Genomic DNA, 14253 nt, shown 5'->3' on the forward strand with positions numbered 1-14253 from the left:
ACTGTGTGTATGTGTGTGTTCTGTTTACTTTCAGAACCTGTATCTGTGGGCCACACTAATGAGAAAAACACAATGGAACATTTTTTGGTGGATTCCTCAAGCAAATGAGTTTATGATGGGACCTGAACAATGAGGGACAATTCCCAATTTCTTTGAGTCTCCATTGGTGAGATGTAGATACTTCAGCGATCACCAGGCTAATTCCTAACTTAAGTTTTTTGGTCCTTCACAATACCCTGGAGATTCAAATTTGTGTTTAGTTCCTTGTAAAAATTATTTCGTTTACTTTTCACAACATCATGGGGTAGTTGTTATTATCCTCATTATAAATTATTCTGTATCATAGACCTTGCAGAAGCACTCTCTGATTGTTAAAACTGTGATTATGAAGTTTTTTTTACATGCCAATTTTGAGCATTTTTGGGGGATAGAAGTGGGAGAACTCCCTTGCATCAAAGTTCTAACAGTGCTTCAGGAATACAGATATGTGTGCTCATTTTTTAAACCTGAGACCCAGGCTTTATGTAGTCAGGGTGAGAAGAAAAGCTAGTAAAAACAAGATAAAAGGGTCCAGCCAGATGCCAGAGGCTGGATACTCCCCTGCCTACTTTTGGCTTCTGTAATCTTGTTTGCCTCCTGTCCACCAACTGCCCAGATAGCACCACTGATAAGGGCCCCTCCCCTTTTTCTTTTGTCTCTCAACCCCCTATAGTCCCAGCCATAAAAGGAGGCTGATGCCAAGGTTCCAGGCTCAGCCTTTGGAGATGATTCCGTTGGGCCGACACCAGTGCGCACAATAAACAGTCTTTTCTGGTTCCCTGAGTGCATGTGGCTTGTCTCTTCCTGGGCACCAAGTATTTGCTGTAACAAGGGCATAGGATAGCTTTGGGCTCTGGTCAACCAGAGCAGGAGAGAATTCTTAGGATTGTAACCTCTGGTAGCAAGATTACACCATTGAAAGATATTTTAATTGTAGGCCGAGTCATGAGTAACATTTTGGCTTCACAGTTATTATGGAGACTTCTTTTCCTTTTGTGGAAATATGTCAACCAGTTAAATTCCAGAGTTGGGAAACTCAAAAGCTTTCTGTGATTAGCTGTGTGGATTGTAGAATTATACTGATGGATGAGGAACACTGTGTGAAACTCCATGTGATTAATTTAAAAAAATGTTACATTTTTATTTATTTTTTTATTTTAGAGAGAGAGAGAGAGAAAGAAAGAGAGAGAGCATATATGAGTGGGGGAGGGGGCAGAGGGAGAGAGAGATCCCATGACCCTGGGTTCAGGAGAGACACTCAATCTACTGAGTCACACAAGTGCCCTGCATGTAATTAATTTGATGGTGAGGCTTGGCAGTCAAAAGGCATTCAAATAAAAAGGGGAAAAAGAACCCCACAGCACTGTAAACCAAAATACCCATGGACAAATTTTGACCTGGGGCCAGTTTACAACCTCTGTACTTTGTCCTCAGAGATTTACCTGATAATATTCCAGTGCTTTGCTAATACTGTATTTTTAATATGCTAACCAGGTTTGTTTCCTTTGTAATCTTTGAGATTAAAGAGCAGTCAATTTTCTAAAGTGGCTGGGCAAGAGTCCTGTAAGCCAGATTTACCTAGTTGATATACTTAAATGTGTACTCTCTCTAGTACCTTTCCTCTGATTTTCTGGGTTTTAAATTTATTATATGTTATTTGATGCAAAAGATGTATAATAATATCAGGAATCTCCTTTCTTGGGAAAAAGAAAACTCTTCTCTTTCATCCCAGTAGAATGATTTTTCCACTTGAGGGCCATCACCTAAGCCTAACGTGAACCCAAAGATCTAGGTCCGTATACTTAAGAAGAGGTCTGTATGAATTTTCCTCCACGTGACAGCTTTTATTCAGGCTCCATGACTGATTCACTGGATGCTGCCAGTGGGTATCCTGCTGTTACCCAACAGGGACATAGGGACAACAAACAACTTGTTTGCTAACTTGTGCTTGATCCTGCTTGTTTTTGTAGAGGGAGCAGATACTAAGGCCTATCACAGGCATGATCTGGTTACCATTAATCTCCCTGAGTTGCTATTTCAAGAGGATTTATCATCTCTGTGGAATAATAAAACAAAGAATTAATATGAAACCATGATTATGTAACCTGAGCAATAAAGGAGTTGAGTTAGATTTTATTATGGCAGTTAGCATTGTCTTACTAAAAGATATTGGACCAAGTTGCCTAAACTTTCTGTGCCTTAGTTTGCCCATCTGGGAAATGTCTTCTCTGTGCCTCGTGTTTATAACAATCATGGGTCCTGAACTTTAGAACTGTTCTATAGGCAACCCATTTAAACATTCAGCAATACTTACTGAGTGCATACATGTGCCAGACACTGTTCTAGGTACAAATTCAACATATCCTTTCTTTTTAGGGAGAGAGACAGAGAGTGCATGTGGGTGAGCAAGGGAGGGGCAGAGAGAGAAGGAAAGAGAATCTTAAGCAGGATCCATGTCCAACATGGAGCCTGACACGGGGCTCCATCTCACAATTGTGAAATCACAACCTGAGCTGAAATCAAGAGTCAGACACTTAACAGACTGAGCCACCCAAGCACCCCCAAATTCAACATATCCTAAAAGTGAAATCCTTATCATCCCTTCCTCAAATTAGCTGTTATTTCCTGTGTTCTCTGTCTCAGTGCTGGCATCAACATCCACCCAGTTTTCCAAGGCAGAAGCCCCCAGAGTCAATGTCAACATTTCTTTCTTCCTCAGTGCTATATCCAATCAAGGACCGAGTCCCCTCAAGTGTACCCTCATCAATCTAAAGAATCTTTAGATTCTTTGCTAATCCTGCCTCCGTGCCTTTTCCCTGTGGTTTCTGTCTTGAACACTCTTCTTCCTGACTCAGACAGCTGGCTTCTCGTCATTCAGATCTTAGCTCAAATGCCATCCGCTTGGTGAGCTGCTCTTTAATCCACCCTATTCACAGCTGCTTCTCAGCCCTATTCTTAATCTCATTACCCTGTTTTGCTATCTTGTCAGCACCAATACTACCTGATAATTTACTTATACCCTCCCCCCTTTTTGTCTTTCTCCATCATTAGAATTTAGGCTCCATGTGTACAGAGACTTTTTTCCGCCTTGTTCACCCCTGTTACAGACACTGCAGATATGGCCAGTATAATCATTCTCTATTCTCATTTAGCAAAAATCCAACCTTGGTAAAATCCAGTTCTCTAACTATTCCCCACCTGCACTCAACACACTGGTTGACCACACCATGCTGGCTGGTCTCAGGACCATCAGCCTTGCTGCTGCTTGGCAACGCTACCATATTTCTCCAGTCAATTCACTATCCCACTTCCCAGACAACTATTTCACACATTTTCCTCTTGAAACCTCCCAAATCTCCTTCCCCTTCTTTAAGCTTGTCTGATGACCTTGTTTCTTATTGCACTTAAATAACAGAAACAATCACAAGAGACCTTGCACATACTTTTCCCCACCAGACCCGTTTACTGTGCCTTTGTGTGTTCCAGCACACGAACGGTCTGTGCTCATCCAGGTCGGCGCCTCCGCTGTGCACTGGTTCCCACCTCCTCTCCCTCAAGGACATCACTCCTGCAAGATCAGTTTTTCTCTCTACTGGATCATTCCCATCAGTGTTCGACATGTTCTAATATCACCCATCTGAAAACAAAACAACCCTCCCCTGGGCCCCACATCTCCTTTCAGTTACTGCTCCCATTTTTCTGGGAAAACCCTCTTACAGCAAAACTACTTGAAAGAGATGTGTGACATTCTGTCTCATTTTCTTTCCTCCTCTTCTCTTTTCGAAACCCACTCCAATCAGGCTTTTGGCTTCATAATATATAGAAATCATTCTTGGTGGGGCATCTGGGTGGCTCAGTCAGTTGGGTGTCCTACTTTGGCTCAGGTCATGATCTGACGGTTCATGAGTTTGGGCCCCGCGTCGGGCTCTGCACTGACAGTGAGGAGCCCGCCTGGGATTCTCTCTCTCTCCCTTTCTCTGCCCCTTCTGGACTCTCTCTCAAAATAAAAAAAATACAAAAACTTAAAAAAAAATCATTCTTGGCAAGGTCATTGATGACCACCATCTTCCCAATCCAGTGTTTCTTTCTCTATCCTATCTTTATCCCACCTCTCAGTTGCATTTGACACAGATAATCACTTCCTTTTTCTTGAAATTCCTCTTTATTTGACTTCAGGGATACCATGCTTTTAGTTCTCCCATTATCTCATGGGCTGCTGCTTTCAGGCTCCTCTGCTGGTTCCTGCTCCTCTTCTCAACTTCTCAACATTAGTTATCCAAGGCTAAGTTTCTTTTATAATTCCAATCATCCTCTAAGAGGTCCCAACTATACCAAGGTTTAAGATCCATCTGAAGGGGCGCCTGGGTGGCTCAGTCGGTTGAGCGTCCGGCTTTGGCTCAGGTCATGATCTCACGGTCTGTGAGTTAAAGCTCTGCATCGGGCTCTGTGCTGACAGCTTGGAGCCTGGAGCCTGTTTCGGATTCTGTGTCCTCTCTCTCTGCTCCTCCCCTGTTCGTGCTTGGCCTCTGTCTCTCAGAAATAAATAAATAAACATTAAAAAAAAAAAAAGATCCATCTGAAAATGATGACTTCTGTATTAACACATTCAGTTCTATCCTCTCCTGTGAACTCCAGACTAATCTACCTGATTATTCAAAATCTCTACTTGGATATATCTCAGAGAAGTTCCATACTACTGTGTCCAGAAATGAATTCTTTTTTTTTAATTGAAGTATAGTTGACATTAAAAAATGATTCTTCTTGTTGCTCAAACCTCCTCACTCTGTCTTACCCCCTCCATAAGTGGAAACTCCATTCTACCATTTGCTCAGGCCAAATTCCTGAAATCATCCTTTATTCCTGGACTTTTCTCAGATGCTCAATCTGTGTACCTTATGGACTCTACCTTTTCAATATATCTAGTATCTGACCATTACTCACCACTCCATTGCCACCATGCTGGTCCAACAGTTATTATCTCTTGTCTCACAATGGTCTCCTAACTGGTCTCCCTACTTCCGCTCTGCCCCCTTCTATAGACCCCCTTTCATAGACCATCTAGAGTAAAACTTTTATAGGTGTCATCTTACTAGCTGACGTGGAGTTTCTCAGCTACCTTTCTTAGCTGTATTTTAGATGTCAGACTCAATCTACCAACAGAAATTTTAGCTGATAGCTAGGACCCTATTGCTGGTACTATGCTAAAACAAATGTATTTTAAGTTAAGAATAATAAATCTCTTTTGTTTGAGTGGCAGGTGGTTGATATTGCTGCTTTAGTGGATAAGTCTCCCCACAGAACCTGGAGCAGAGGGAAAAAGTCAAACATAGAGATTGGAATGTGAAAATCACTCATAAGCAACCACAAGGGGCAGAAGCCCCTCCAGAGAAGCCAGGAAAGGATACAAATCTAAGTATGGTTTTGAGCAAACACAAGTAGGAAATCAGTGTAGCCCCATTATGTGACTCTCTTTCATCTTAACATTGATAACTACCTGATTTTTATTTGCTTATTGTCTGTCTCTTCCTTTTAAAATATACACTTAATTTAAAATATAAGTTTAAAATGTTTTACTTAAATGTTCTGCAGGTGAGATTAGTGGCCTCTATCTCCAGTGCCAAGAGTGCTTGACACATGGTAGGTGCTCAATCAGTATTAGAGAATGACTCCACACAAAATTTGCTACACATAACAGTGCTTTGGGTTTTTATGAATAAATCAAACCGAAGTCATCTTTTTTGTGGCTCAGAACTAATTTCTCCCTTTTATTTTAAGGGTGGGTGATATGGGGGAGGGAGCGCAACTTTGATCTGAGTTTACAGAAGATAGAAGCACCAAGGTTAACCTAAATGGGACTAATTTGGGACTAATGATAGCCTAATGACATTACCCAGAGAATAACGTGGTTCCTATTTAAGATTTCCTCATCTAAAGTGGGAACAATTCTAGTGCCTATTTATAGGGTTACTGAAAGGGTTAAATGAGAAGCTAAATACTTGTAAAACCTTGAGGGCAGCACCTCTAACTGCATCATTAACTGCAGTTATTTGGTTATTATACTTTTGTATCGAGGGTACACTTTTTTTTTAAACACAGATGAAGACTTAGTTTTATTTTTTTAATGTTTATTTATTTTTGAGAGAGACAGAGACAGAATGCTAGTGGGTTAGGGTCAGAGAGAGAGGGAGACACAGAATCCGAAGGAGGCTCCAGGCTCCGAGCTGTCAGCACAGAGCCCGAGGAGGGGTTCGAACTCATGAACTGTGAGATCATGACCTGAGCCGAAGTCGGAAGCTCAACTGACTGAGCCACCCAGGCGCCTGTAGGGGGTACACTTTTAATTATAAATTACTACATCACAAATCCACTCAAAGCTGATGTTGTCATGGTGACCCCTAATCTAACACGTTGCTTCAATTTGCTTCCCATAATTCACTTGAGAAATGGTAATGGTAATGACAATTTTCATGATTTTAATTTCCTACAGAGTTTCCTAACTTTGATCGACAGCCAACATGGAAGATTAAAAGGATTTCAGGGCTCAAACTAATTTATCCCTGGTGCAAACTGAAATGAGCACATTATCCTTTACATTCTTGCTGTGAGTCGCTGGAGGGCAAGGACCATGTAGTATTGAATTCTGTAATCCCACAGCCCAGCAGTTATGCATGTACCTGGCGCAGAGTCAATGTTGGTAATAAAAGAATGGTGAGCACTGTCTGAGCTTCCCACCAGTCAAGAGCATGCAGAGCACAACCGGAACAGGCAGAACTGAGCCTGAAGGTTAACTCCGAGCACTGCTCTGGCCACAACTCAGCGCAGGACGCGCCCTCTGGCGGCCGCTGCCCGCCGGGGTGGGGTGGTGAGCGTCGGGAAGGATGCGCGCGCGCGCCGCAGGGCGGAGCCTCTCTGGGCTGGATTGAGCGTGCGGGCGCGGGGCGGACCCTCTCGGGCTGGATGGAGCGTGCAGCAGCCGGGACGTGCAGTGGCCACATGCCCGGGTTCCTACTGGCCCTTCAGACCCGGAGCCGAGCTGAGGCGGCGCGGGCTCGGGTGCAGGAGCAGGACCTCAGGCAGTGGGGCCTGACAGGTCAGTGGCGCCGGGCCGACTTCCTCCGGGGCTTGCCAGCTTGTTGGGACTCGCCTCTGCCGGGCCGGGGACTCCGCGCCCGAGTTGGACTCCGCGGGTGGGCAGTCCTGTGGGTTCTTTACCTGCTTCCCTTCCCGCCTGAAGTGGGCTGGGCACAGAGGAACCCGGCCTAGAGCCAGGCGGCCATTGCCCCCGCCTGCGCAGCCGAGGGTGGGCGGGCGGGCTCGCGATGTATGGGATTCCGTGCGGGGAAGTGAGGCCTGCCCGCCGCCCCGGCGCACTGGCCCCGGGGAGGAGGAACTCGGTGAGACCCCTGTCCCGAAGGTAAGACCTTTCTTTCTGAAGAAGCCGAGGCCGTCCTGGCGCACCAAGCATGTGGGTTTAAAGTTTCTGTTCTGGTGGGTTTGGAGGCCTGTCCTGATGAATTTCATTAGTTGTTCCTGTAAAACTATCAGAATTGGTTTCCTTGCTACAGCTTTCTTTTTCGTTTACAGTGTCCGTGCAGTTCTTTGATAATTCTCCGTTGGCCAATTCTCCCCCAATGCTCTGTTTTAAAATATCCAGCTAAACAAAGTTTATCGGTCTTTACCTCAATAATTGTATTTTATCGATACTAATCCTTCCCTAGAATCTTTGAAGCTCGAAACTTGTCCACAGACAGCGAGGGTGACGCCATCTCCTGTGGATGGAAAGACCCCGTCCCTAATTTTCCAGCCTGGCTACGCTTGACTCAACACCTAACCTCTCCAGTCCTCATTTTTAAAAATTATAAAATGGGGAACACAGTGCCTGCTTTTTAACTGTATTATAGAAACTTGGATTAATAATAACAGTGGTGTAGTCGTTCAATCATTTATTGAGTGCTACTGAGAGCCACATACTGTGAAGTGTTAGGTAGATGAGCAGAACAAATACAAGGGCCCTCCCCTTCTAGAGTTTCTACACTGGGGACTGTGAGTGCTTCCAAAAGTACAAAATAGTATTTATTGAACTCTTATGTACTAAATGCCAAGGAAGTGTGAGGTTTTGTTCGTTCTCCGAGTGAAACAGAACATGGCAGTTCAATGTGCAGCTTAGAAGAGAGGTGGGTAGAAGATGAATGGGTAGGATACAGACAGGAAAGAGAAAAGACCCCTCCTTTCCTGAGTCTCTAAGAATGTGTATCTCTGTGTCTATAAGGAGTATGTATCTAACCTAAGTAGGAATTCATGGACTGGTGTTAACATGGGTATTCTGACTGAAATTTACATGTTTGTGTATGTCTATTTCCATGTTTTTTTAAGGTAGGATGCTTTGATAACATTTGTGGGAGAAAGCTAGATTAAGTATGCACATTGATACTGAAGAAATGTCTACATGGATGTGTACTATTTTAGTAAAAACGAGAAGATAAGTGGTTGCACCTTTGCTTAGATGAGTTGGTGAATGAGGAAGGAAATAGGTGGAAACTTAGTGGTGGCAATGGATAAATTGGTAGTGGAGGGAAAGAAAATGATAGAAAACAGGTATAGTCACAAGAATAATCATTAAATATTTTAACTTGAAATTCCCATTTTCTTTTTTTTAAAAGTGTGTATGTGTGTTTGTTTAAAGTTGATTTATTTTGAGAGAAAGCACAGACATGAACGAGGGCTGGGCAGAGAATCCCAAGCAGGCTGTGCCACTGTCACCACAGGGGCTTGATCCCACCATCCGTGAGATCCCGTGAGATCCCGTGAGATCCCGTGAGATCGTCACTTGAGCCAAGATCACGAGTTGAACACCTAACCCGCTGAGCCATCCAGGCGCCCCTTAAAACTCCTATTTCTATTTACTAGAATTTTTATTCTACGAAATGATTTTTTGTGAGTTGGTTAAAAATCCTTAGTGATTTTTTCTTCTGATTACAGAAGTAGTACATATTCTCTATAAAACATTTAGAGTAATATTCTTTGCATAAAGAAAACAAATTAATTGCCATAGCCTCATTACTGTTGATATGTTACCGATTTTCCTGCCAGTCCCTTGATGTGTGTGTACGTATTTTTTCTCCTTTTCTGAGGCAGGGTGTGGAGCAAGGGAGAGGAGCAAAAATGGGGTTTCATGTGCATGTTTTTTGGAAACAACTTTTTTATTATCATTTAGTGTTTTTAGTCATTTGTCTTCTTCAATATCATATTTAGTGGGTACAGATCTTCCAATGAATGGATGGATGTGCCATAGTTTAGCCAGATAATATGTAGGTATTTAGGCTCTTACTTTTTTTGCTGTTATAAATACTAATAAATGTCTTTGTAACCAAGTATTTATTATGCTCCAATATTTTTCATTCTTCTGAGGCAGCATTTCTAGGCCAAAGAGTATGCAAAATTATTGCTCATTTTCCCACATTCTTACCAACACTGATATTTTCTGATTTGAGAAGTTAAAAATGGTGTTTTGTTGTTTAATGTTTGTTTCCTAATATTGATGGATACTTGGATATTTGTCTTCTTTTTGTTCCTTGTCTGTTTATGCTCCTTGCCCATTTTTTAACTGTTTGTCTTTTGCTTTGTTGGATCTTTCTTGCATTAATATTAAATATTTGCCATATGTATTGGAAATATGTTTTCTAGATTGTTATTTGTCTTTTGATTTTGAAGTGTGTGTGTGTGTTTCATTGGTGAAGTTTAAAAATTCTTTGTAGTCAAATCTTTCGGCCTTTTTCTAAATGATTTTTGTCTTTAGTGTTCTGCTTAGACGGGGCTTTACTACTATGAATTTATCGTTGTTGGCTTAATATTTTTATTCTAGTACAGTTGTGATTTCTTTATATTTAAATTTTTATTTCCCCAGAAATTTATTAGGAAGGAACTTGACTATCTTTTTTTTTCCTTAAAATACAGAATTAATCACCCACTTTTTGAAAACTGATGAAACGAATATTTTGTTCAGCAGCATTCTTACCAGTGAGACATTTTTAGTTTATCTTCTTCCCCTGAATAGTGTGACAGATGTATCCCAGACATTTCAGTGAATTTCGGAAACCCAAAATACATTGGATCATGAATGTTAGGACAACTTGTTTTTGGAATATGCAGACCTATTCTTGCTTTTTCCCCCCCTGCTTTTCCACTACAGACACACCTGAGAGATATTGCAGGTTCATTTGGTTCCAGACCACTGCAATAAAGTGAATATTGCAATAAAACCAGTCAAGTGAATTTTTTTGTTTCCTAGTGCATATACATGTTATGTTTATACTACACTGTAGTCTATTAAGTGTGTAATGACATGTAAAAAAAAAAATCCCCAAATGTACATACCTTAATTAAAAAATACTTTATTGCTGAAAAATGCTAACCATCATCTGAGCTTTCAAGTAAGTTGTGATCACTGATCACCTCACCATAAGCAATACAATAACAACGAGAAAGTTTGAACTATTGTCAAATTACCAAAATGTGGCACAGAGACACAAAGTGAGCAAATCCTGTGGGAACAATGGTGCTTATAGACTTGCTTGACTCAGGGTTGCCACAGACCTTTAATTTATAAAAAATAAACAAACCAACTATAGCATCTGTGAAGGGCAGTAAAGTGAAGCACAATAAAACCAGGTATGCCTGTACTCATCCTCCTGAGAGGTGGGAAGAGAATTCAAACAACTCTGTGATGGATAGAGCTGATGGACATTTCTTCAATCCCGAAGCCTGCCTTACCACGTCCTGGAGGCTATAAAGCAAAAGACTACATTTCCCAGACTTTGTAGTTCTATTGTGCATGATGACTGTGGAGAGATTTGGAAAGGGGATAGGAGAGAAGCCACAGCCTGGGAGGGATTTGGGTTTTCAACATTTCTCTTGGAGCCTCGTCCTAACTTTAGGATAGATTGTGGCCGAGGTGGGTAGGGTCCTGGAGCTGACAGTTGGAGTATGGTCTTGTGAGATAATGGAAAATACACTTTTGTCTCTGCCCCCTGATTCCCAGAAGAGGGCTCCTGAAACTCTTGGGTGATAGGAGTATCTTTTTTTCTAATGAAGTGACTCTGTATAGGTTTCTGGATGGCTCTTGGGTGGGGACTGGTCACAAGAAAGGCCAAGCCATAATTAGAAGCTTGGAATTGCCAGCTCCATCCCCCATTCTCTTGGGAAGGGAAAACGGCTGAAAATGAAGTTAATGATTGATGATGCCTGCATGATGAAGCTTCCATTAAAAATCCCAAAAGTACAGGCTGGGAGCGGATAAAATAGAATTGTTTTTTTAATTTCTCCGATAGTTTGTTATAAGTGTATAGAAATGTAACAGATTTCTGTGTGTTGATTTTGTATCCTGCAACTTTACTGAATTAATTTATTTTAATAGCTTTTTGGTGGCATCTTTAGGGTTTTTTGTCTATAATATCATGTTATCTGCAAATAGTGACAGTTTTACTTCTTCCTTTCTGATTTGGATGCCTTTTTTTTTGTCTTGCCTAATTACTGTGGCTAGGGCTTCCAATACTGTGTTGAATAAAAGTGACAAGAGTCACTTTGTCTTTGTCTTGTTCCTGATCTTAGAGGAAAAGCTTTTAGCTTTTCACCATTGAATATGTTTGCCGTGGGCTTGTCATATATGGCCTTTCTTATGTTGAAGTATATTCCCTCTATACCCACTTTGTGTAGAGTTTTTATCATAATTGGGTGTTGATTTTTGCCAAATGTTTTTCTGCCTCTAGGAGATGATCATATGATTTTTATCCTTCATTTTTTTTAATGTTTATTTTTTATCCTTCATTTTTTTAAATGTTTATTTATTTTGAGAGAGAGAGAGAGAGAGAGAGAGAGCGCAAGCAATCATGAGCAGGGGAGGGGCAGAGAGAGAGAGGGAGACAGAATCTGAAGCAGGCTCCAGGCTCTGAGCTGTCAGCACAGAGCCTGAGGTGGGGCTCGAACTCACTAGCTGTGAGATCATGACTTGAACCAAAGTCAGACGCTCAACTGACTGAGCCACCCAGGTGCCCCTATCCTTCATTTTCTTAATGTGGTGTATCAAATTGATTAATTTGTGGGTGTTTATCCTTTTATCCCTGGAATAGATCCCACTTGATCATGGTGTATGATCCTTTTAATACATTGTTGAATTCAGTTTTCTAATACTTTGTTGAGGTTTTTGCAGCTATGCTCTTCAGGGACATTGACCTATAATTTTCTTGTGTGCTTGTCTGGTTTTGGTATCAGGGTAATATTGAACTGGTAAAAACAGTTTGAGAGTGTTACCCCCTTTTCTTTTTTTTGGAGATTTTGAAAAGAATTGGTATTAATTCTTCTTTGAAAGTTTAGTAAAATTTACCAGTGAAGCCATTTGGTCCTGGACTTTTTTTGGGGAGGGACAGGTTTTTGATTACTGATTCAATCTCCTCATTAGTAATTGCTTACTCATCTATTCAGATTTTCTGTTTTTTCATGATTCATTCTTGGAGGGTCATTTCTAAAAATACTGATTTCTTTTAGTTTGTCCAGTTTATTGGTGTATAATTGTTGACAGTAGTCTCTTATGCTCATTTGTGTTTCTGGGGAATCAGTTGTAATGTCTCCTCTTTTCATTTCTGATTGTATTTATTTGAATCCCTTTTTTTCCTTGGTGGGTCTAGCTTAAGGGTTGCCAATATTGTTTATCTCTTCAGAGAACTAGCTCTTAGTTTCATCGATCTGTTTCTATTGTCTTTTTAGTCTGTATTTCATTTATTTCTGCTCTGATCTTTGTTACTTCCTTCCTTCTACTAGAGCTTCATTTGTTCCTCTTTTTCTTGTTCCTTGAGGTGAGACGTTAGGTTATGTGAGATTTTTCTTGTTTCTTGAATTAGGCATTTATCTCTATGAACTTCCCTCTTAGAACCACTTTTGCTGAATCTCATAAGTTTTTATATGTTGTATTTTTACATTTTCATCTGTCTAAAGGTGTTTTTTCACTTTGCTTTTGTTTTTTTTTCATTGACTCATTATTCAGTAGCATGTTGTTTAATCACATTTGTGAATTTTCCAATTTCCTTCTTGTAATTGATTTCTAGTTTCATACCATTGTCATCACAAAAGATGATATGGGGCGCCTGGGTGGCTCAGTCGGTTAAGTGTCCGACTTCGGCTCAGGTCATGATCTCACACAGTCCGTGAGTTTGAGCCCCGCGTCGGGCTCTGTGCTGACAGCTCAGAGCCTGGAGCCTGTTTCGGATTCTGTGTCTCCCTCTCTCTCTGACCCTCCCGCATTCATGCTCTGTCTCTTGCTGTCTCAAAAATAAACGTTAAAAAAAAAATCCACTTTAAAAAAAAAGAAAAGATGATATGACTTCAATCTTAATTTGAGACTTGTATTGTGGCCTAACATATGATTTATAATGGAGAATGTTCCATGTGCACTTGAGAAGACTGTGCATTTTGTTGCTTTTGGATGGAATGTTCTATATACATCTGTTAAGTCCATCTGATATAATGTGTCATTTAAAGCTTACTAATTTTTTGTCTGGATGACCTAACCATTAATGTAAATAGGGTTATTAGAATCTCTTACTGATACTGTGTTACTGTCTTTTACTGTTATTGTATTTCTAACTACTATTACATTCTCCTTTTAGGCCTGTTAACATTTACTTTATATATGTAGGTATTCCTATTATGGGTACATAAATATTTACAAATGGCCTATCCTCTTGTTGGATTGACCCCTTTATTATTAGGTAATACCCTTCTCTGTCTATTATTACAGATTTTGTTTCAAAGTCTATTTTGTCTGATATAAGTATAACTACCCTCAATTTCTTTTGATTCCCATTTGCATGGAGTATCTTTTTCCATCCCTTTACTTTCAGTTTGTTTATATCCTTCGGTCTGATGTGAGTCTCTTGTAGGCAGAATATAGATTGGTCTTGTTTTTTTAATCCATTTAGCCACTCTGTCTTTTGACTGGAGAATTTAGTCTTTTAACATCTAAAGTGATTATTGGGGCGCCAGGGTGGCTCAGTTGGTTAAGTGTCCCGACTTTGGCTCAGGTCGTGATCTCACGGTTTGTGGGTCTGAGCCCCACATCAGGCTCTGTGCTGACAATGGGGAGCCTGCTTTGGCTCCTCTGTCTCCCTGTCTCTCTGCCTCTCCTCTACGTGTGCACATGTGCACTCTCTCTCAAAAATAAAC

At 40.9% G+C, this 14253-nt stretch overlaps 1 protein-coding gene across 1 annotated transcript in view; it reads left to right on the forward strand.

The window, feature by feature from the left end:
• Nucleotides 1-6973: 6973 nt before the first annotated feature.
• CHD1L (chromodomain helicase DNA binding protein 1 like) overlaps nucleotides 6974-14253 on the forward strand; it is a 59171-nt gene continuing 51891 nt past the window's right edge. The window contains exon 1 of the mRNA XM_042993935.1: nucleotides 6974-7129. Coding sequence (XP_042849869.1) covers nucleotides 6997-7129 — 133 coding nt within the window. The 5' untranslated portion in view covers nucleotides 6974-6996. The remainder of the gene's footprint in view (nucleotides 7130-14253) is intronic.

This window comes from Panthera tigris, chromosome C1 (genome assembly GCF_018350195.1).
Source record: "Panthera tigris isolate Pti1 chromosome C1, P.tigris_Pti1_mat1.1, whole genome shotgun sequence".
NCBI lineage: Eukaryota > Metazoa > Chordata > Mammalia > Carnivora > Felidae > Panthera > Panthera tigris.